The following is a 21,579-nucleotide window of genomic DNA, read 5'->3' as shown; positions in this document are numbered from 1 at the left end:
AGTCTTAGCTGGCATGTTTATGACAATATTCAACATCTCTACAATTGTATTCATCAATGGTGAGAGAAAATCCAGAGTCCTGAAAATTGAAATGGACTGGATAGACCTCACTGGAAGATTATGAAAGGGGTAGCAGAAGAGATTGTGAATGCATTCTTTCAAGAATCACTGGAGTCAGGAATTGTTCTAGAGGACTGGAAATTTGCAAATGTCACTTCACTCTTTCAGAAGGGAAAGGCGCAAAAGATAGGAAATTATAGGTGGATTCACCTAACTTTAGTGATTGGCAAGATTCAAGTCTTAAAATAGGCTGAAGTCAGAGTGCTGTCCTTCAAAGGAGATCTTGCCTGACAAATTGTTGTTTTTTTTGCAGAAGTAACAAACAGGATAGACATTGGAGAGTCAGTAGATGTAGTTTACTTGGATTTACTGAAGGCCTCTGGTGAGGTACCGAATGTGAGGCTGCTAAACTAGTTACATACAAGGTACTAGCAAGGTTAGAAGATTGGCTGATTTGCAGTGGCAAAGAGTGGGAATAAAGGGGGTCTTTTCTTGCTGGCCACCAGTAACTAGTCGTGTTCTACAGAGGTGTTGAATCCACTACTTTTCATGTTATTTTTAAATGATTTGGATGATGGAACTGGTGGCCTTCGAGCTACGTTTGTGGATAATAGGAGGGACAGAAACTGAAGAATTGGGAGAATTCCAAATTACTATCTTATTAATCCAATAAACCAAACTTCATAGATGCAACTTTATGTAGCTTTAATTCGTTAAAAAGACAGATAAACATTTTGCATAACTTTGCATTAAAATTTTCATAATGATGATTAAACAAAGCATTCGGCTACATTTAAAGATATAACAATATTCAACTTTAAAGAGATATACAAAATAAATAAGACAAATTCAAAGAAAATGATCTTGAGCTCACGACTCCTTCATAGTTTGTTGAAGAATGAGATGCAAGCTCTTAGTCTGCGCTGATATTATGACATATTATGTCATAGTCTCTATGGTAACACTACAAACAATACTTTTCCTTCAAGATATAAGCGCAAAATTAACTAAGAATCAAAAACACAAGGTTTTAACCTTTACAGGACTTAGGCCTGAAACATTGGTTATATATCTTTATCTTTGCTACATAAAGAATGCTGCATGTATGACTTGATGTGCTTGTCAAGCACTTTTATGTTACAAAAAAGATTTAAGGTCACATCCACTAATTGTATACTTCAGTTGAGGAATTTCATGTTAATTGAATTGATATTAATCTGTGCTTGTGTCGGGGAGCAACTGATGTTGGTAAGCAAGCACGTCATTAAGCCATTTGATAAAGAATGTTAAAAGGGCTAGATTGAGTGGATGTGGTGTTTTCAGTTGTGGGAGAGTCTGGGTTGGCACAGCCTCAGGATAAAAGAACATTTCTTTAGAAAAGAGACGAGTAGAAATTTCTTCAGACGTATGAATCTGTGTCCACAGTTGGGTGTGAAAGCAGTCGTGCTAGTCTATTGGTCACTATTCTCTACTGATTATGAGAACATCTGTCCTTTTGAGACATTACATATAGATTCTGAACCATTACCAGGACATGGCATATAATTTAGGCTGACTTTTCAGCTTGATACTGATGTAACATAGATTTGTCCATCAGAGATGGTAAATCTAATTTCTCTGGTTCAGAGTCCATTGAAGATGAACATTTTGGTATTTTTCCTATTCTAGTCGAAGTTCCTGCTCAACCCTCTGTTATGGACCATGGACTGACCTTTTGGACTGTCACTTTAAAGGATGGATTTCTACTGAGAACTGTGTAACTCAGTACTGGTTTGCCAAGGTCGAACTGTGCAGAAAGAATGAGTGAAAGGAGCTGGCTGAGGCAGAGATAGAGAGTTCAGTGGAGAAGCCAGAAGGATACACAGAAACACCACTTGCTTTATGTTGAGAACAGTTCTGGCTGACTGAATTTGAGTGTAACAAAATGGTCACTTTGAGTCTGCAGTCAGCAGCCTCTGTTTTAACTGTGGGTAATTTTCACACCCACCTGCTATCATTTGAGGAAATGGGAATCTAGGCAACAGTACTTATTTCCAGCAGAATGTGGAACAAATTCTGCAGCAAGTTAAACCTGCAGCTTCATTCTCAATGAATGGAAGAGCAATTTGAGGATTGTTCCCTCAAGTTGTGAGTGCACCCCTTGAAATATACTGTTTTTATAATCAAAGGAATGCAAGTGAGAATTTTATAATGGAAATACAAAAAATAATTAGAAAATGTGGAACTAAGGAATGAAAATTAATATATATATATGCATGCCCTTTTTGAAATATGTCCCAGTCTCTAATTTGCCTTTATTTGAAGGTTATTATTGACCTTTGGGAATATTATAATCATTTTAATCTGCTTGTACTTCCAGCATTAGAGATTATCTTCATTTCTTTGGAATATATCTTTGAAAATCAATTGTGCATCATCTGGAATTTTATCTGTGAATTATGTTCAGTCCACTATGTTTACATTTTTCACAATCTTTGTACATTCATACCTTGCAATATAAGAAAACTAGCCACAACTATTTTGAGATTCCACCAGTTTTGATAATTTAGGAATAAGAACATAAGAAGTAGTGGAGTGCTGAGGCAAGAGTAAGGCACCAGGCTTTCAAGTCTGCCCTGCCATTCATTATGATCCAGACTATTCTATGCTGGCTCTACTTCTCCCCTGTGCCAATGCCACATAACCCTCAAACCCTTTATCTTTCAGATATTTATCTCACTCTACATTAAACATATCTAGTGGCCTCCACCACCCTCTGGGGCAGAGCATTCACTATCTTCTGAGGGAACTAATTCCTATGGACTTCAAATTTTTATGTGACTGCTACCTTATTTTGCAACTGGATCACCTTGTTTATGGCAATCATCAGTAAAAATATGTCAACAGCTACACTGTCAAGCCCACTTTGGATCTTGTATGCTTGAATAAGGCCATTCCTCATTTTGTTCAACACCAAAGAATAAAGACCCAACTGTCCAGGCTCTTTTGATACTATAAATCTCTCATCCCAATTTGGGAAGGCTTTAATTTACATGCATTTCTTAATAGAAGTCTCATTTTAAAAGATTTAAACAATCAAGGCTGATTTTAAAAGAGAAAAAAAAACTGCTGGAGGAACTCAACCAGACTGGCAGTATCTTTGAAGGTTGAAGGATGGTGGATGTTTTGGGTCCAGATCTTGCATCATGACAAATTTTTAAAAATTCTTCCTCCAGAGCTGCTATTTGAACAATTGGGTTCCTCCAGAAGCTTGTTTCTTTTGCTCCAAATTACACTGTCTACAGTGTCTTATGTAAATTCATTAAAAAAAATTTGGTATAACAATCTTTCTTCCTTTGTGCCCAAAGCAAATACTATTTTATATCCTTGATGCCTACACTTATCTTGGAACTGGTGGATAAAAATGATAAAGTTTCCCCTTTTTCTATAGTTCTTTAGGATATTTATAAAAGTACTTAAAAACATTGGGATTGAGGCCACAACCCGAGATCTCTGATTCATTGTGGAGATGATAAATATGCTTGATTTCAGTGACCACCAAGAATTCAGAAGGTTCTTTTAATAGCCATGGTTAAAGAATTGATTGATAAGTTACATGTTAAGAAATTGCTATGAGTATTATCTGATCATCTTAAGAAAGGCATTGACTTGAAACATTAACTCTGCTTCACTCACCACTGATGTTGCCTGGTCTATCAAGCATTCTCAGCATTTTTTTAAAATTCACATTCCCAAAAACCATAGATTTATACTTTTGAACTGTGCTGAGGTTACTGAATATGTAATAGTTCTGGATTACTGATCCAAAAGCATGAATTTGATTCGAGCCATAGCAATTAGTTGTATAATTAAAATGATTTACAGTTACAGGCAATAATAGTAACCATGAAAACAGCAGATTGTTAAACAAAATTCATCTTGTTCACTGGTATCCCAGAGAAGGAAATCTGCCATTGCTATCCACTTCTGGCCCCCAACCATTGTGACCTATCAAACCACTCAGGTCAAGCGGCAACAAAGGTGGCAGCCTTGTAGTAACATTTATATTTTGTGAACAAATTTAATAAGAACATCTGATGTAGATAGTTACATTCTCCCTGAGATTTTGTAAAAACAGAGAATGCTGGAAATACTCAACAGTTATTCCAATGCTAGGAAATAGCCCTTAGACTGATGACTTGCTTTGGACAGTGGCGCATTAACCATTAGGCTGAGTAGACTGAAGCGTAGGGGCCTGGAAGGTAAAAGGGCCCATCACATCTTGTTAATATCAATCAAGGGTCCAAAATGGCAAACCAGACTCAGGAAACCTGGGGTGCTTAGTCTTTTGAAAAGTGACTGAGGCAAACATCACAGAACACCAAACAGTGCAGTGGCCAGTTTCATGGCCACCAAAAATAACCAGAAACCCCATGGTGAGAATGCACCTTATCTCCAGTGAAGGAGCCGAGGGTGCAGTTGCAACATGGAAGTGACTTGAGCATGCGCGGTGTTCTCCAACACCCTGATTCTGTGTGGATGAAGCTGACTGTAAGTCTGAGCCAGCACAGTGCCAATGCCGATGGCAACGGCATGAAGATCTGCAGCGTGAGAAGGGGGGTCCAAAATACCAGTGTCCAGCCTGTCACCTGCAGTAGAAAGTGAACAACAGGAGAGGTGTGTGACCAGTGATGTCTAACCGGTGGCCGCTACTGCTAAATGAGAGGCCAGTGAAAGTGGCGCCCAGGTGGCTAGGCCCTTACTGGGAAGCGAGGGTCAGCGGGGATGGCCTGGGCCGCAGCAGGGAGTGAAGGGTGGTGGGGGTAGAAAGTGAGAGGGAGCGGGGGTAGCCCGGCCCTATGTCGGGGCAAGGTCAGGGAGGGCCTTAGGCCCTAGGGCCTAGTTAATCCGCTACTGGCTTTGGGTCAGGCCAAGTCTCTAATTTTACAAGACTTCCAAGAACTGGCATGACCCAATATTTTCATTCTCATCTATTCTGGTAGATTTCTGCCAGAGTTGGAATTGGACAAGTTCTATGTCTGAGGCTCTTAATATTCCCTAATGAAATGACTGAGCAACATCTTCAGGATACAAGTCATTATGATGTAACAATATACACATTTCCAGTTCTTGAGCAAACAAATAAATTAGGATATCCTTTTAATTGAACTATTTTGTCTTACCAAATCTCCTTTCTGTCCTTGCAAGCCTTTGTCTCCTTTAATTCCTTTAACTCCACTTTTACCATCAAGTCCAGCTTTGCCCTAAAATAAACAAAGACCACACCTGAAGTTGCCAGCCAGCGAAGGGAATCATTTATTACAGTGTTATCAGGCTTGATATAGACATACAACATGTGACCTGGGGTCATGACTCTGAAGTGCTAACGACCTCATGACGTATCTATGTTGAGTAGGGCAGGGCTTCACAGTAGACTTACAGGTGCTTCTGAGTCACTATGTCTCGTGGCTGTAGTGGCTAGTTGCCAGTAGACAGGAGCTGTTAGTGCTGGTTCTGCCCACTCCCTACAAGTGTACTGTTGCAGTAATATATTTTAAAAGCAGTGAGAAAAGGTACTTAATTTATCTGTGTGTATATATGCTGAGAACTGTGATTTCAAAAGGGTGAAAAACAGGACGTCTGATTAATTGGATACTTCAAATAACTTGGTCTTTCAAAAAATGATGAAAAAGAACTATACATCCAACATTCTGAAAAAAATAATTCCCAGAGACTATAATCATGTAAATATAAAATGATACATCTTATTGGAAGGCTCTGAAGTATAAACATGGCAGTTTTTTTAAAACATAAAACAAATAACAAGTATCTATGAATAAGAATTTTAATGAATATCAAACTAATCAGGGGCAACAGGGACCAGTTTGCAGATAATTAAATATGTATTAACCCAAGCTGATAGGTTTCATTTTGATGGCTAATTAACAATAAAACTATCATCAAACAACATTAGATGCTTGGAAATAATTACATGTCACATAGTCTTTAAAATATCACTTTGAAAGTTGAAGTGCAATTGTACAGCATAAAAGAAATACTACACTACTTTGCAAAAGGTCAACATTAACAGATGGCAAAATTCAAAGATTTTTAACCTTCTCGAACCAATATTCTCCCCACTGCATCTTAAGCAAATGACAGTCAGAAAGATTTCATGACATTGATGTTCATCAAAGACTTTGCACATCTCAAAGCAAATCTTTCCTAGTCCATGTCTTCTGTTTGCTGATAAATATTTTCCAGCTAAATTGGTTATAAATGAAATGACTGGATATTTCTTTGACTCCAAGATCACCTCATATCAAAGAGAAAGAATTTGTGGCATTATGATCCATAAAAATACTAAGGGATGCTCTTGTCAATTAATGTATGGGGAAGGTAGGTCTCTTTCCAATTATATCAAGTTGTACAAAATTAACTTACTCAGCTGTGGAAGTAAGTTACCCTTCTATTTGGTGTATTAAAGTAAATGTAGTCACCTGACATCAGGCTTGGTTAAACTTACAAAAAAATTACTTTGCAATTCACAAATGGTATCAATGGGAATGGAAAGATAATGAGAAATTTAAGGCATGAAGAAGAATATCGAAACTGAGAAGGAATGAAACAATGTCAGATATGATGAGCTAGGAATTCAATGTAGCTTGAATAAACAATGGAAAATACAGATGGCTTATTGACAGGGACTAGCCTCGTGGTAATGTATTTGCAATGGAAGTGAGTTAATCCAAGCACTTCAAATCTTTAACAAAACAAAGTGTTTGGGATGAACGTGGAATGCAGGAGATGATGAACGTATGAAATTGTGAATAAGTTTGCATCTGATGTACAAACTCTGATGTTCCTACCTTTTGCAGTTATAGCAAACTTAAATAATTACCATTGACATGAAAATTAAAAAAAAAGTTAGGATTAGGGTTATATTTAAAGTGCTATAAATTCTGAATAAGGATGGGGGTACGTGTATTTTGAAAAGTCTATTCTGGACATTCAGAAGTGACAGAAAAGTGTAAAATTTTCAGACCAGAAATACCTCATGTAGCCTAAATGGTCAATGCTTCATGCAAGAATCTATATTATTTTATCTCACCATATCCTTTTGTCCAATTTCCCCTTAAATATAACAATGCTTTTTTTTGTCCCAACCACTCCATATGGCAGTAACTTCCATATTCAATACATTCTCTCCAAATAAATATACTTCTGAATTCTTCATCACATTTACTGATGACTATTTATGTAGATTTTTGACTACTATTTGTGGAGTCCCTCATAAATTCTCCATCTCTACTCAATCAGATACTTTAATAATTATAAAGATCAAGATCGTCTTCTCTACACCTTTTCTTATCTGTTGGAATACTTCTATGAACCCAGCCAGCCATATCAAACAATGTCGATGTCTTGTCAGAACATTTGCTTTGGATTATTTCTCTGAACGTTTATCTCTTGAAAACTAAATGTTTTGAAGGAAGGAATAAGGACCCCACGTAGACACAGGGAGAACATACAAACTCCTTACAGACAGTGTGGAATTTGAATCCTTGTCCCGTTTGCTGTACACATTGCGCTAATGTGCCAGCCATTTACATTTTCTGCTTGGGAAAACTTCCTCAGTTACTTATTATTTAATTCTATGATGAACAAAAATATTGTGCAGGGTTCTGTTTCATTCTTAATTTACCTTGTTTTTTCTAACTTATTTTTCTAGGCTTTCTTGAATACAGGAACCCCACATTATTGACAGTTGAAGTAACAGGTTTATCCTGGAATTTACAAATCAATACCCAAGTTTTGAGGTGCAGAGCTTAAAAAAGAAGTTCTTACAGAATTTATGTGAAAATAAGATAACTACCGTATATTTCAACATATAAAAAGTCATGAAACCCTCAAAAAGCACTCAAAAATGGGGAGGGGGGGTTGACCAGATACAAAAATTAGTCCTTAAATTCAGCTCAAAAAACTGCCCTTGAAACAGCCAACCAACAACACATTTTCATGCTACCAGTACATTATCACTTTTAACTTAAAACTCACTTATACTTTCATTGTTTGGCTGGAGGCTCCATGATACAACAACCCTCAGGCAATGCCCAACAGCTCAGTCATTTTGGGGGGGGGGGGGTCAACATATGCTCGATACATGATAAAACCATGAAAATAGAGATCTGACTTATCTGAAGGTCAACTTGTATGTCAAAATATACAGTAAATAAACACAAACTGCAAAAGTAACCAGTATCATTTTTTTTTGTCAAGGGTTCATCACAGAAAATAAATGATACAGGTGGCTTTCTAGGAATGCAACTTTTCCATAATGCAGGGATGCACTGTATCTGTTTATTATAAACATCCAGTAGATAGTCTTAGTTGAAACTTGAAAAACACTTACTGCAATTCCATTTCTGCCATGCTCACCAGGCTCACCCTGAAATTTAAAAAAAATCCTATTAGGTTCATATGTAATTCAGACTCAGCCTCTAGAAATAGATACAATGGATCTTGGTGTGATTGCATAAGATGAGATAATCAACAGCCCACTTTGCACCTCTCTTCATTTTAATTTCCATTAAAGTCAGCGAAATTGGGAGAGTTATAAAATAGATTAAATATTTAATAGAATTGAGCAATGCTGAAAAACACCTCAATACCCATATGTTTTACTGTAACTAGTCAACTAGTACATCTGGAATTTTTATACTTAAATAACTAAAGAGTGGAGCATCTACAAACTCTAAAGACACTGCAGTGGCATCACATTTGAGATATTACTGCCTGAGAAGCAGTAAGACAGTGAACCTGCAGGAATGAATTAGAGACTAGTTTCTCTAAGGACACCAGTAATAATGGCCGTTTGTGGATTTAGCAGAAATATCAGTGAGCTTGAGAAATATGAGTATGCTCAGCCAGTCACCCTGAATATTGGGATGAATGAAAAGGGGGTTCCTGAGGACAGCCTGTTGGAGGACTGAAGGTTCCTGGATTGGACATTTCAGCAATAAAAAATGCACCTTTATAGTTGATGAAATCTGAGGGGTTTAGCCAACTAGCATATTGATTTAATTTATAATTGAACTGAGTGTGAATTTAATGTTGGTGGTTTGTGTTTGTAAGGGTTTAATGATTTTTGTGAATGTGTATTCAGAACAATGTACTGTGTGTGGTATGAATTTAGATAGACCATACTAGCCCTTCCTTTTGGGAGTTGACTGTAAATTATTTTTTTGAGGTAGAACTGTAGTATTTCTATTATTTTCCTTAATAAGTAGCAACACCATAGAAACTACAGTTCACAAAGAGTTCTCAATGTTTCTAACACACTACCTTAGTAAAGATAGGTATTACCATGGAAACATTCCATTGAAGTTGCTCAGACTCCCCTGATAAACTACAAGATTATATAGTCAGAATTTACACTGATACATTCAGAGGTGATATAAGAAGGTAGACAATTTTTTAATTTATACATTCAGCACAGTAACAGGCCCTTTTGGCCAACGACACAAATACACTCAATTGATCTAAATCCCCGGTACGCTGTGGAACTGTGGGAGGAAACCGGAGCACCCGAAGGAAACCCATGCAGACATGGGGAGAATGTACAAATTCCTTATAGAAAGTGCAAGATCCTGGTTGCTGATACTGTAAGCAGCGTTGACCTAACCGCTATGCTAAATGTACTGGCCTAAGCTAACCATGCTGCCCTATACTAACTGTGCCACCCAAAAAAAAATTGAGGAAGAGAGATTCTGATTTTTACTACTCCTTGAAAATCTACATCTCTTTCCCTCAAAAAATTGGAACAACTAAGCCTGTTAAAAGCGAAGGGTGAGAGCTTCAAATGAAACTTTCAAAACTAAGAATGATATAACCAAGGAACATAGATGGAGAAAATGCAGACTAACTGTGGTCAAACTAAATGATGGGAATGCCTCAAGAATCTGCAGGAATATTTTTACATTCTTAAGATTTGTCTTTTAGTTTCTGCTGGAAGTGGTTAAGGGGATTCAAACCTGTTTTCACATTGACTCATTAACTGTAGCAACATGTTAAGTGGTGAAATGGATCAAACAGAAAATCAACAATATTATCAAATGCACAAGAGTTTCAGATAAATGTTAAAACCATCTAAGCTTCATTATAAACATGGCATAATTTCAAAATACAGCTGTTCCCTGCATAATCATGATGAGACAGTAACACAAACCTTCTGTCCTGTTGGACCCCTGGCCCCAAAAAAACCCATTGATCCCTTTGACCCCGGCTCTCCTTTGTGACCCTTGGAAGGAAACATAAAGATGGCCTTAGATTACTGGTGATATCCTGAAGAACATTTAATTAAATAGCAGAGCATATCATGAACAGGTAACTGACTCAGAGGGTAATTCATCCACCCACCCACCTGCAGAAATGGAATGAATAGGTTGACCTTCAAAAATTATCAGACAATAGCAGCAATATCTTCAATCTATTGATAGAGGACCTTTTAGTGAGAAACCTAGATTTGAAAGTAGTGAGCAATTTGACCGTTTCTCCAAATACATTTCAGACTTTGCAATGAGAGAGTAGTATTATCATATTTACTTGAAACTATACCAGCAATGTTTTAATATCCCTGTCTCCAACACCATTAAACTGTCCCCCAAATAGTATAAAGATCTGCTCCATTTATATCTATTAATCTGTAGAAAACAATCTTTCATTAACTAACCTATGAATTTGCATTTTTAGATAAATTGCTGCTGATATTTGAGCGACTGCCAATTGATGTTAAATACTTTTGACCATTGTGTGTCCTCAACTACAGGAAATGTACATAATAAATGGGGGCTGTTGGAAATAGGTTATTGGCTCTAAAGACTGAGCTCAACCCAACAATAGTTGTGCATTAAATCTTCACCTTTAGTCCTGGGGGCCCATCTTCACCTTTCTCTCCTTTATCACCATCAAATCCTGGAGGACCTCTATAACCCTAAATGAAAAGGAAGCTGTATGATCAAAAAAGGCATCAATTTAACTAATTCTTCCAACATAATCATGTGTGATGTACTGTACACCATACAATAAATATAACCACTTGAAAACAGTTCAAAACACTAGACTATTACCTTATTAAAGGTAAAGGTTTCATTATTATCATGTTATACTACATTTAGAATGTAACATGTATGAAATTGTTTGACTTTTATCTACCGTAAGGCAGAGAGAGAGTCACCACTTTGACCAGTATCCCTCACAGAAACCTACAGCACCTGGTGTTCCTAGGTGGTCTCCCCTCCAAGTACTGACCAGGCCTGAGCCTGCTTAGCAGTTAAGATCAGACAATCTCATGCACATTCAAACATTATTGATTTGACATTCTCGCGTCCCAGCACCCCAGGAGCTATCACGTTCCATTCAGCTTTTGGTAATCTCTTATCAGAATTTGTTCACGTAACCATCAGTCCTATTCTTAAATAGAAACATCCAGATTTATATGATGTTTTTATAGCATTAATCACTTCAAAGGTGTAGTTTGCATTTATAAAGCAGAATCCTCAACCTCAGGACATCCAAAAGCTGCTCACAGCCAATTCTGCTTTGTGCCCTATTATGATAATAATAGAAAAAATGAAATAAATGATGAGAACATTTTTAAGGGGCCTTTATTGAGGACTAAGCATTGACCTGGAGAGTTCACCTCATCTTCTTTGAATAGTGTGATGTGATCCTCTGGTTCCACATGAAAGGAAATGGTGTCTGATCAAACTTCTCATCAAAATATGACACCTATGACAGTACACAACTATCTAAGTACTACACTAAGGTGCTAACATAATATATGTGCTTAAGTCTCTGGAGTGTGTCTTAAATCCACAACCTTCTGGCTCAGATATGAGTCTGTTTTAACCATAGGCACTTTCAGGTGCCCAAAATCCCCAGTGTAAAGCCGCATATTATGCCCATATGTGGCTATTGGGAGGCCACATGAAAGTGCAGGAGGTGCATGCGAGGCAAAATTTGTAACCCTCCTCCATGAGGGATAATCGCCGGAGCACTGAGGTCCCCCCGGCACATGAATGCAGCCACCTGAAAGCAGCTGCTAAGGGGATGACAGTCAGCTGGCAAGCGCCTAAAGGCTCCCCACCCAGCTGCCCCTGCCCCCCCCCCCCCCCCCCGGGTGCGGGATATCAGTGCGGGGTCATGCAGCATGGGATGTCCCCACACTGATCCCGCTGCCCCGCTCTCTCCCAATAGCCCAATATCAGTCCCCACACTGTGGGGCGGCCGGCACGGGCTGTCAGTGTGGGGACTGATATAGGGCTGTGGGCAGGATGTCTACTGTGTGCTGGAATTAATTTCAAGAGGAATAGAATACAAGAGCAGGGATGTGATGTTGAGGCTTTACAAGGCAGTGTGAGACCTCATGAGCAGTTTTGGGCTCCTCGTTTAAGAAAGGATGGGCTGACGTTAGAGAGGATTCAGAGGAGGTTCACAAGGATGATTCTGGGAATGAAAGGGTTATCATACAAAGAGCATTTGATAGCTCTTGGCCTGTAGTTACTAGAATTTAAGAGAATGAGGGGGATCTCATTGAAACATTTCAAATGTTGAAGTAGATGTAGAAAGTTTGTTTCCCATGGTGGGAGAGTCTAGGACAAGATAGCACATCTTCAGGATTGAAATGTGTTCACTGAGAAGAGAGGTAGAGTAAGTTCTTCAGCCAGACGGTGGAAAATCTGTGTAATTTGTTACAGTTGGTTGTAGAGGCCAAGTCATTGGATGTATTGAAGGCAGAGGTTCTTGATTATCCAGGGCATCAAAGGTTATGGGGAGAAGGCCAGGCAGTGGGGGTGAGTGGGGAAAATGGATCAGTCCATGATTTTTGGTGGGGCTGAATAGCCTATTTCTGCTCCTATGTCTTATGAAATTTCAATCCATCTCTCAAATTTTTGGGTAGTAATCTGTGAATTCTGTAAGAATTAATTTTCATTACCCGAACAGCTGTGATATGAGGGTTACCTATATAGAAGTAGCAGAAAAGAGAATGACTGGTGGTGGCTAGAAAATTGGGAATATTTAAAGAGGAAATAAAGAAATGTTGGAAGGATCAGAGAATTGAGGGCTGTGGGGAACTAGCACAGAAGTAGAAATGAGGTCTGAGGCAATATAAGCCATGATCACAATAAATAGTGGGATAGTCATGAGGAACCAGGAAGTCAACACCTGCTTTTATTTTCTTATACAGCAGAATAGGTGGACAATCAACCCATCAGAATTGTGCCTGTGTTCATGTTTGAAAGAGAGATTCAATTGGTCCCATTCCCCTGCAATTTTAATTTATCCTTCTCAATATTTCCCTTGTGGAATTTCTTCACTGGAAAACACTGAAAATCACAATCAGGATGATTAAGACAAATATATAATAATATTAGACAAATTAGTGTTTTCTTACCGTATCCCCTTTGTTTCCTTTGTAACCTTGGGGTCCTGAAATACCATGTGGGTCACCCTCAAGAAAATGAAAAGAAGATGTCTTGATAAATAGTTCAAATGTAGAATATGCCATGAATGATCAAACAAAAATATTTTCAAGAGAGTAACTTGGTAAATGGTAAATATTAAAGAGTACGGTGAACAGGCAAGTGTGACATTCTTGTCAGTGATTCATATGGAGTACAATATTCGTAAAGACTCCTTGGAACAACTGATTTTTTTCTGTGCTGTAAATATATTGTAAAAACGTAGACAGTTTCAATGGAATTACCTTATCACCTTTAATCCCTGGCATCCCAAAATGTCCCTAAAATAAAAGCACAGACATTTCAGTACTGACAGTTATTGAATTTTTTTTCTAGCATTTCCCAACTTGTTCTGAGCCAAAGATAATAAATGCCATTTCTTTTGCAGCCAATATGCAAAAATGATGATTAATAAGGGTTATGAGAAAGAAGATGAGAAGGAACTCCAGAATGTGGAGGCCAAGGAAGGCACAAGATGCCAGGGTAGAATTAAGTAATCAAGAAACGCTATGCTATGATGGAAGGAGGGGAAAGTAGGTGTAAGATTTAAAGATAAAAATGGCTTAGTGCATGATGGAAGACAAGTAGTAAAACTTTGATTACTTTGGTTAAGAAGAATATGATGTTATCCAGGAAACTATTGGAATAGTTGCAGTCATTGATGGCAAAGAGCATGTCTTCAGCAGTACCTGGGGTCAAACAATTCAACAATCTTAACAAAGAGTTAGAGCAGGTCAAGAAGTAATAAGAAAAGATGCAAAGATGCAAAGACTCAAAGAAGAGTGACCATCAAGAGATGGGTTGATTGTCCACCTATTCTGCTGTATCTACTTGAAGCTTACTGAGAAGCAGTGATGATCACAAGATCCATGAAATATAAGCAAAGAAAGATTGCAATTGAATTTATTAAGAATATAGCAACTAAAATACAAGTAATATATGTTAGCCCAGAAAATAAAGAAAACTGGGAGAAGACATTGAATATAATGCACAGCACCCAACTCTGAAGACCCACCCTCACAATGGATAAAATATTCTGAAATCAGGTTGTTATTTTGAACCTTGAAAATCAGTCAGTCTCTAGGAGTAGTTTATGGGAGTAGATATTATTTTCTTAGCACAGACAGTGACACAGCATTTTCATCAGTAAAAAGTACCAATCTATGAGGGAGGGAAGAACCATCAGGATAATTAAATAGATGCTGGTCATCATTTTCATAAATAAGACTGTAAAGCAGACATTCATTTGTTAGATGAATGTTAGCTCCATAGTCTCTTCAGCAACATACCAGAGCATGAACAAGAGTGAAATGATCACAGTGAACTTAATTCTCAAACTACTTGGGCATTAACCTCATTAGCAATCAGAGTCAGAAATGTATGTTATTTAATTTCTCAATACTTTTTGACATATTGTGGCAACTAATGTCAATTGCAGCAAGATAATGCAAAGATTTTAGTATGACATTATGAATCTGCCACTGTAAAGAAATAGTCCACAGTTCTGTGGATTGCAATCTATCAATATGAGAATAACTAAAAAATAACAAGGGAGAGTCTCAATGAAGCTTTGTGTTCCAGCTGGACAACTGATCAGTATTATCAGCATCCTGAGAATCAACAGAGGAACAGCTGGACAGGCAGCATCTGTGGAGGCAAAGGGATGGCTGAAATTTTGGGATGAGGCTATGCATCAGGACTGAGTGTGTAAAGGGGATATAGCCCAGTACAAAGAGGTGAGGGGATGAGGTGAGGCAGGAGTTGACTTGACCTGTGGTTCCAAGAAAGGGAGGGTTTGATGGTAGATGGAGCCAGGTTTGGAGAGAGGTGGAGGTAGTGACAGCTAAGAAGTGATGTGGAGACAAAAAAAGGCTGCAGATTATATGGGAAATAGTAGGGGGAGGGATATGGGATCCAGTGGGTTGAGTTTGTGGATGATCGGCAGATGGAACCAGGTGTGGGAATGAAACTGGGTTGCAGAGAAGGGTTGGAAAGAAGGTGTTGTGTGAGAGGTCCTGAGTGGATCAGGAGGAGAGAAAATAGAGTGCAGGTTACCCAAAAATAGAACATTTAGTGTTCTTACCATTGAGTTGTGGACTGTCCTAGTGCAATATGAGGAGCTGTTCCTCTAGTGACAGTGGAGGTGACCAAGGATGAACAGCTCAAGATAGCCATTGTGGACAGAGTACAATTGATCAGAGGTTGTCTAGTCTGTGCATGGATCTGCTGATGTAGTTGTGGCCACATAGCAAGCACTGAATGCAACAGAGGAGGTTGGAGAAGGTGCACATGAAACTCTACTCACCTGATGGAATATGAGGAGAATAGGTTAAAAGGAAATCAGTGAAGGGATGAACCAGTCTGGACTCAATGCACTAAATGTCATGGTCATAATGAAATATAAATTAATTAGATCTTGCAAAAAAACAACCATGGGTTCAAATACCAAAATAGCTTCCTGCGCTTAGTAATATAGTGAATGTGTCATAAGATCCATTATTTTGCCAACACTGTTGACATCTATACCTTTTCTCCTTTTAGACCAGGTAATCCATTCAGACCCTGTCATGAGGAAACCAGAAAATAATATTTAATTGGTGCCTCTTGCTAAAGACTTGCCCCTTATCCTTTCACTGCCCACCTTCTCAGTTATGCCATCAAAGGCATTTTAAATATTTCTAAATAATTAAGATAGTTTACATCATTTAAAAGAAATAAAAACTCAAAAACACAAATTTACTTAAAATATACATACAGAAATTATTCAAAATCATTAAGATTGATTAAAACAAAAGAAAAAGAATAAAACTCTGACCTGCACTTATCCTTTCAATCCAGGCCAGCAATCACATTAGATATCCCAGCCATGGTTGGGATAAAACTGAAGGCCACTCAAACTAGGTTTGACCACATTCCTGGACCTAAGTTCTAAGCTTTGTAGTAAAGTAGGAGGTCAGAAATGTTATTTTGAAACCTCCACCATGTTCCTTATTTCTATTGCTGTCCAGAGGAACCATATACTCTACCCTAGAGAGCTGGCGATTCGCTACATAATTGCCAATTCGCTACATAATTGCCAATGATTCAACCCTTTGAAGCAGGATTCAATTATTTGTTACACAGAGGTTTCATCTAATTCCAGGCCATAGTTTGGACCACCTTGCTTTTAGATAGAACATGAAAAGGAATTGGAGATAATGAATTTTTTATTTGGATGACTGCCAACAATGTACCCCACATCATCAAACATGTGGTACATCTTGGCTGAGGCTTTTACATTTCACGTTCAGAACAAACAAAATGTATTTTATTACTCCACTTTTTACCCTGATAACAGATGATCTCAAATTTCACCAGAGAAGAGATTTGACGATTATTGAGTTATTTTGAGAGTCATGATTGAAAAGTCTACAAACAGGCATATGTCACTCCCATGTTAAACAAAAGGGATAACACCATATCTGTCAGCTACAGACTCATTAATCAGTGTTAATAGAGTTCATAATAAGAAACAAAATGGTTATCTACCTGATGGGAAAGGCCCATTAGATGGCAGCCAACACAGCTCCAGAGGAAATATTACTGCATCTATCTTTAAGATCTTGTTTAACAAGATACATCCAGAAGTTCAGATCCATAATATTTTATGTCGTTGCATGAGCAGAGCCTTGAACGATTCCTCATAGCATTTATCCTTATTTTATCAATTAATTATTCTGTGGTGCAGGGAAAACTTAAAAATTATATTCTTTCAGATCTGTTTTCTAAAAATATACTTTTAAAAACTCGTTCCCTCATCCTCATTACTCACTCACTCACTCACATCCCAATAACTTACCATGGGTCCCATTTCTCCATCAGATCCAGGATCACCTTTACCTCCCTAGGAATATTTTTCAAAATAAACATTGATTAGACTTTGGTTTGCGAGAGTTACCGAAATAAATGTTCTTTCTATACCAGTGATTCTCAACCTTTTTCATTCTAAGGCCCACCTGGCTTCTGACCCAACATGCCACAACCACCTGGTGGCAATGACTGAGAAATATTTTCAAATCAAAGGCAGGTGTGTAAGAAACACACCTTTATCTAATTTAAAGTATTTTATTTTACATTTTTAAAGAACAAAAAATACTCCAATCATACACTGAACCTAAAAACTCACAATCAAAATCAAAGCTCAAGTCACTTTAATGCTACCCCTGTTCCTGAAGTTTCTTCACCAGTTTCCATATCCTTGGTTCTATTGTAGATAATGTACACCTGAGATCTGTCTCCACTTCAATGCAGTTTCATGCCTTTATCTTCCACTGTGGCAATGTTGCAAAGAATGATTCACAAAAAGATAAGTAGTCATGAAGGACAGGATCTTCCGAAGACACTCCTTCACAATGTTGGGGTAACTCATTTTTGGCCAAAGCTCAGAGTTAGATGAAGTCTCAAACACTTCTCTGCATCCAGAATCTTTTTGAAAGTCAATTAATTCATCTTGCAGATCATCAGGGACTTTGTTGACTTTAACAAGAAAGGGGTTCCTCACCAGTGCCAGTTCTTCTCAGATGATTTCTGGGAAGTAGTGCAGGAATTCTCAGAGGCAGCTGAGATACGAGACAATTTCCTTTGCAACATTTTCCAAGGGCAGCAAAGTTAGTGTAGCGGTTAGCACAATGCTGTTACAATGCCAGCCATTGGGACCAGGGTTCAAATTGTGCGCTGTTTGTACATACTCCCTGTGTCTATGTTGGTCTTCTTTGGGGTGACTCTGGTTACCTCCCACTCCTCAAAATGTACCGGGGTATAGGTCAATTGGGTGTAAATGGGCAACATGGGCTTGTGGGCCAAAATGGCCCGTTACAGGCAGTAAAAAAAAAATCAGCATCCATTCCATTAACAGCTACTGCTGAAAGAGATTCAAACATGACAACGTTCCCTCCCTCCATCTTGTGTTTTAAATTTTCAAACTTTTATATAAATGCTTTGAGAGCATCAACAAACTGGATGATAGTCGAGTCCTTGCCTTATAGCATGAGATTCAATTTGTTCAATTGCTCAAATATATCCACAAGGTAGGGAAGGTGAAATACCCAGAGCTTTTCATTGAAGCAAGTTTCCAGTTCGTACTTTTTTTTGTATCTTCTAGGGCAACTGCAACTCTTCTCATAGTTCAAACACTCAGACCACAATGTTTCCTTTTAATATACATTTTGGTGTAGGAGAGCAAGTTCTTATGCTCTAAATCCATATCTTTGCAGAATTGTTCGAACAGCCAAGAGTTCAAAACTCCACTTTTCATGGAGACACATTTGTAGTTCTTTCATGGTTTGTCTGTGTTTTAACTATAAATACTGTATATAGTATAAATGTTTATTGACATAACAGGTATGATTATCATGCTTTTATTATTTGTCTCTAAAAGGAGTCTATTTCCAAAAGATTATATCTAAAATTTACAGATTGATTGAAATTGAAGACTGACTAAAGGACAGCAAACAGTAAGAAGACAGAAAGCACATACTTCTGAATTTGTCTTGAGTGGAGATCTGATAGGAACTGTGACTGGGCTGAGCACCAAGCCACTTGTATTGAGAGATAGCCAGGTGACCTCAGTGACAGATTGCTCTCATCCCACCCAAAGTCACCCAGGAGGACCAAGACATGACTTCAGTCACCCCCCTCTGTGGGCTGGAAGTCTCCATGACCCACATTGAAACACATTGTGCCCCATCAGTGAGCCATGGCCCACTGGTTTGGAACCACTGTTCTATACCTTTGAATTATTCCTTGATAGTGACTGTTAAATATGATCAATGTGAGGGACTAATCCAGAGTTGATGAAGGTTTGTAGGCCATCATGTCTGCCAATAGTCAAGATGGAAATATCATATTATCAAAACAACTTTAAAAAAGTTACTTGTAGAAGGAAACAGCAGTTATTATGTTCATTAGAAAGGGATTATTTCTGTCTTTGATGATGCACTTCAAAGCAGCTAAAGACATTAAATAATATGAACTGTAACCCTGAGATTTGCAATGACTTGCTTAAAATTACTTCACATATTTTAATTGCATTACAAGTGAAAATAACCATCATGGAATTAAAGAGAGGAAGAATCAATAAATATGTGCTGGGACAGTTGAGGAACAGGGGTAGATTTTAAAAGGATATTTTTCACAGGATTCCACAAAAATATATCACAATTAAAACTGAGGACAGTGAGGGTAGGGAGATCATGCCTTGGATAGTTAAGGAAATAAAGGAAGACATCAAATTAAAAGCAAGCTTATACACACAAAGTCATAAAGAATGGTGAGAAAATGGAGGATTGGGAAAACTTTAAAAAGCAACAAAGAAACATTAAGCAAGTAATAAAGAAAAGAAAGAGAGATTATGAAAGTAAACTGGCACAGGGTAGTAAAGCTTTTATAATTGTATATAAAATGGAAAAGTGAACAATAGGCCCCTTGGAAGATCAGAAGGGGGAATTAATATTGGGTAATGTGGAGATGACCAAGGCCTTAAAAGACTATGTAGTGTTGGTCTTCCCAGTTGAAGGAATGTCTAACATGCCAAAGAATGATGTTAAGGATTGAATGGGAGATGAGGGCTTTGATAAAATCACTATCACTGAAGAGGTAGTGGTGAGCAAACTAGTGAGTCTAAAAGTTGTCCATCACCTAGTCCCAATAGAATGAATCCCAGAAAATTGAAAGATAATCGTGGGAATTCAAAAAAAGAGGGGCGATCTTATGGAAACATAAAATTATGAAAGGGGTAGACAGGAAACTTGTTTCAACTGGTAGGTTAGACTAGATCTAGGGGTCATAGCCTCAATATTGGGGCAGAAGACTTGGGACGGAGATGAGGAGTAACTACTTTTCCCAGAGAGTAGTGAAACTGTGGAATTCTCTGCCCAAAGAAGCAGTAGAAGTGGCCTAATTAAATTTATTTAATGCAGAGTTAGATCGATTTTTATATAGTAGGGGATTAAGGGTTATGGGAAAAGGCAGGTAAGTGGAGCTGAGGCCATGGCCAGATTAGCCATGATCTTATTAAATGGAGGAGCAAGCTCAACGGTCTTAATGGCCTACTCTTGCTTCTATTTCTTATGTTCCTATGTAGATAGGGAGTGTGATGCAATAAAAAGAGGAAAACAAAAGGAGAGGGGTAGGATACAGAGGAAATGATGAAAAGAACTTGAGAGAAAGGGAATGAGTGGGGAGGGCAGGCATACCTGCAGGAAGAGTATAAAACACCAAGTGACAGTATAGGCAGCTAATAATGTAAATACAACTTATAGGCCACAAATCCAGAAATTAACCCAAAAGCTTAGCACACACTGAACTAAAACTTTCTGAATGTATAAACTGTGAGGACAACAGTGTCAGGGAGAAGGAGACATATATTTGACTCCATGTTTTGTTTTACTCCCATGTGCAATATTTACATACGTGAAATAGAGGTTCCATGATTGAAAATCTGTTCTAGAATCAAAAATGCTTCTAGTCAAAATGTATTGAGTCAGTTAAGAGCCCTTGGAAAAGTGTGAAAGAACTTGTGGGTTACACATTGCAATATATGTCAATTCAACAGTTAACATAGAGTTTGTGCTTAGATGTTTTATTTTCTGCACCTAATAGATGGACGTTTGAATGGGAGAGAGGGAATAATGGAGAAAAGGAGGATAGAAAGAGACAGCTGGACAGAAAGAGAAAAGTAAATACAGTTAGAGATAAAAGAGGAAGGGTGCAAGAGAGTTTGAAAGATGGAGTGGAGAGAGATTGAGAGATGGAGAATGAGAAGCCCAAACAAGAGAGAGGGAGAGACAGGAAGGATGAACAAGGGAATAAAGCGGATGAAAAGGTTGAATTAAAAAATGGAACAAGAAAGTAAAAGAAACTGGAAGAAGTTGCAGAGTGAGATGGGGAAAGAAAAAGAGACAACAATGATGGAGGTGGGGTAAAAAAGAATTGTCTAGAGCACACATGTCAAACTCAGGCCCGCGGGCCAAATTTGGCC

General features: G+C 38.1%; 2 protein-coding genes across 15 annotated transcripts in view; one reads left to right on the top strand and one right to left on the bottom strand.

Annotated features, from left to right (window-relative positions):
• Positions 1 to 21,579, top strand: part of mest (mesoderm specific transcript) — a 366,224-nt gene that overhangs the window by 157,718 nt on the left and 186,927 nt on the right. The window lies entirely within an intron of this gene.
• LOC138748000 (collagen alpha-1(VII) chain-like) overlaps positions 1 to 21,579 on the bottom strand; it is a 66,555-nt gene that overhangs the window by 25,597 nt on the left and 19,379 nt on the right. Inside the window, exons 9-16 of the mRNA XM_069907700.1 lie at positions 17,401 to 17,445; positions 16,089 to 16,124; positions 13,808 to 13,843; positions 13,496 to 13,552; positions 10,961 to 11,032; positions 10,268 to 10,339; positions 8,453 to 8,488; positions 5,223 to 5,303 (exon numbers count right to left, since the gene is read on the bottom strand). Of these exons, the coding sequence (XP_069763801.1) occupies positions 5,223 to 5,303; positions 8,453 to 8,488; positions 10,268 to 10,339; positions 10,961 to 11,032; positions 13,496 to 13,552; positions 13,808 to 13,843; positions 16,089 to 16,124; positions 17,401 to 17,445 (435 nt within the window). The remainder of the gene's footprint in view (positions 1 to 5,222; positions 5,304 to 8,452; positions 8,489 to 10,267; positions 10,340 to 10,960; positions 11,033 to 13,495; positions 13,553 to 13,807; positions 13,844 to 16,088; positions 16,125 to 17,400; positions 17,446 to 21,579) is intronic.

The sequence above is a fragment of the Narcine bancroftii genome, chromosome 13 (genome assembly GCF_036971445.1).
Source record: "Narcine bancroftii isolate sNarBan1 chromosome 13, sNarBan1.hap1, whole genome shotgun sequence".
Lineage (NCBI taxonomy): Eukaryota > Metazoa > Chordata > Chondrichthyes > Torpediniformes > Narcinidae > Narcine > Narcine bancroftii.
The sequence above is the reverse complement of the archived record's forward strand: the minus strand, read 5'-3'. Positions and strand labels throughout refer to the sequence as shown.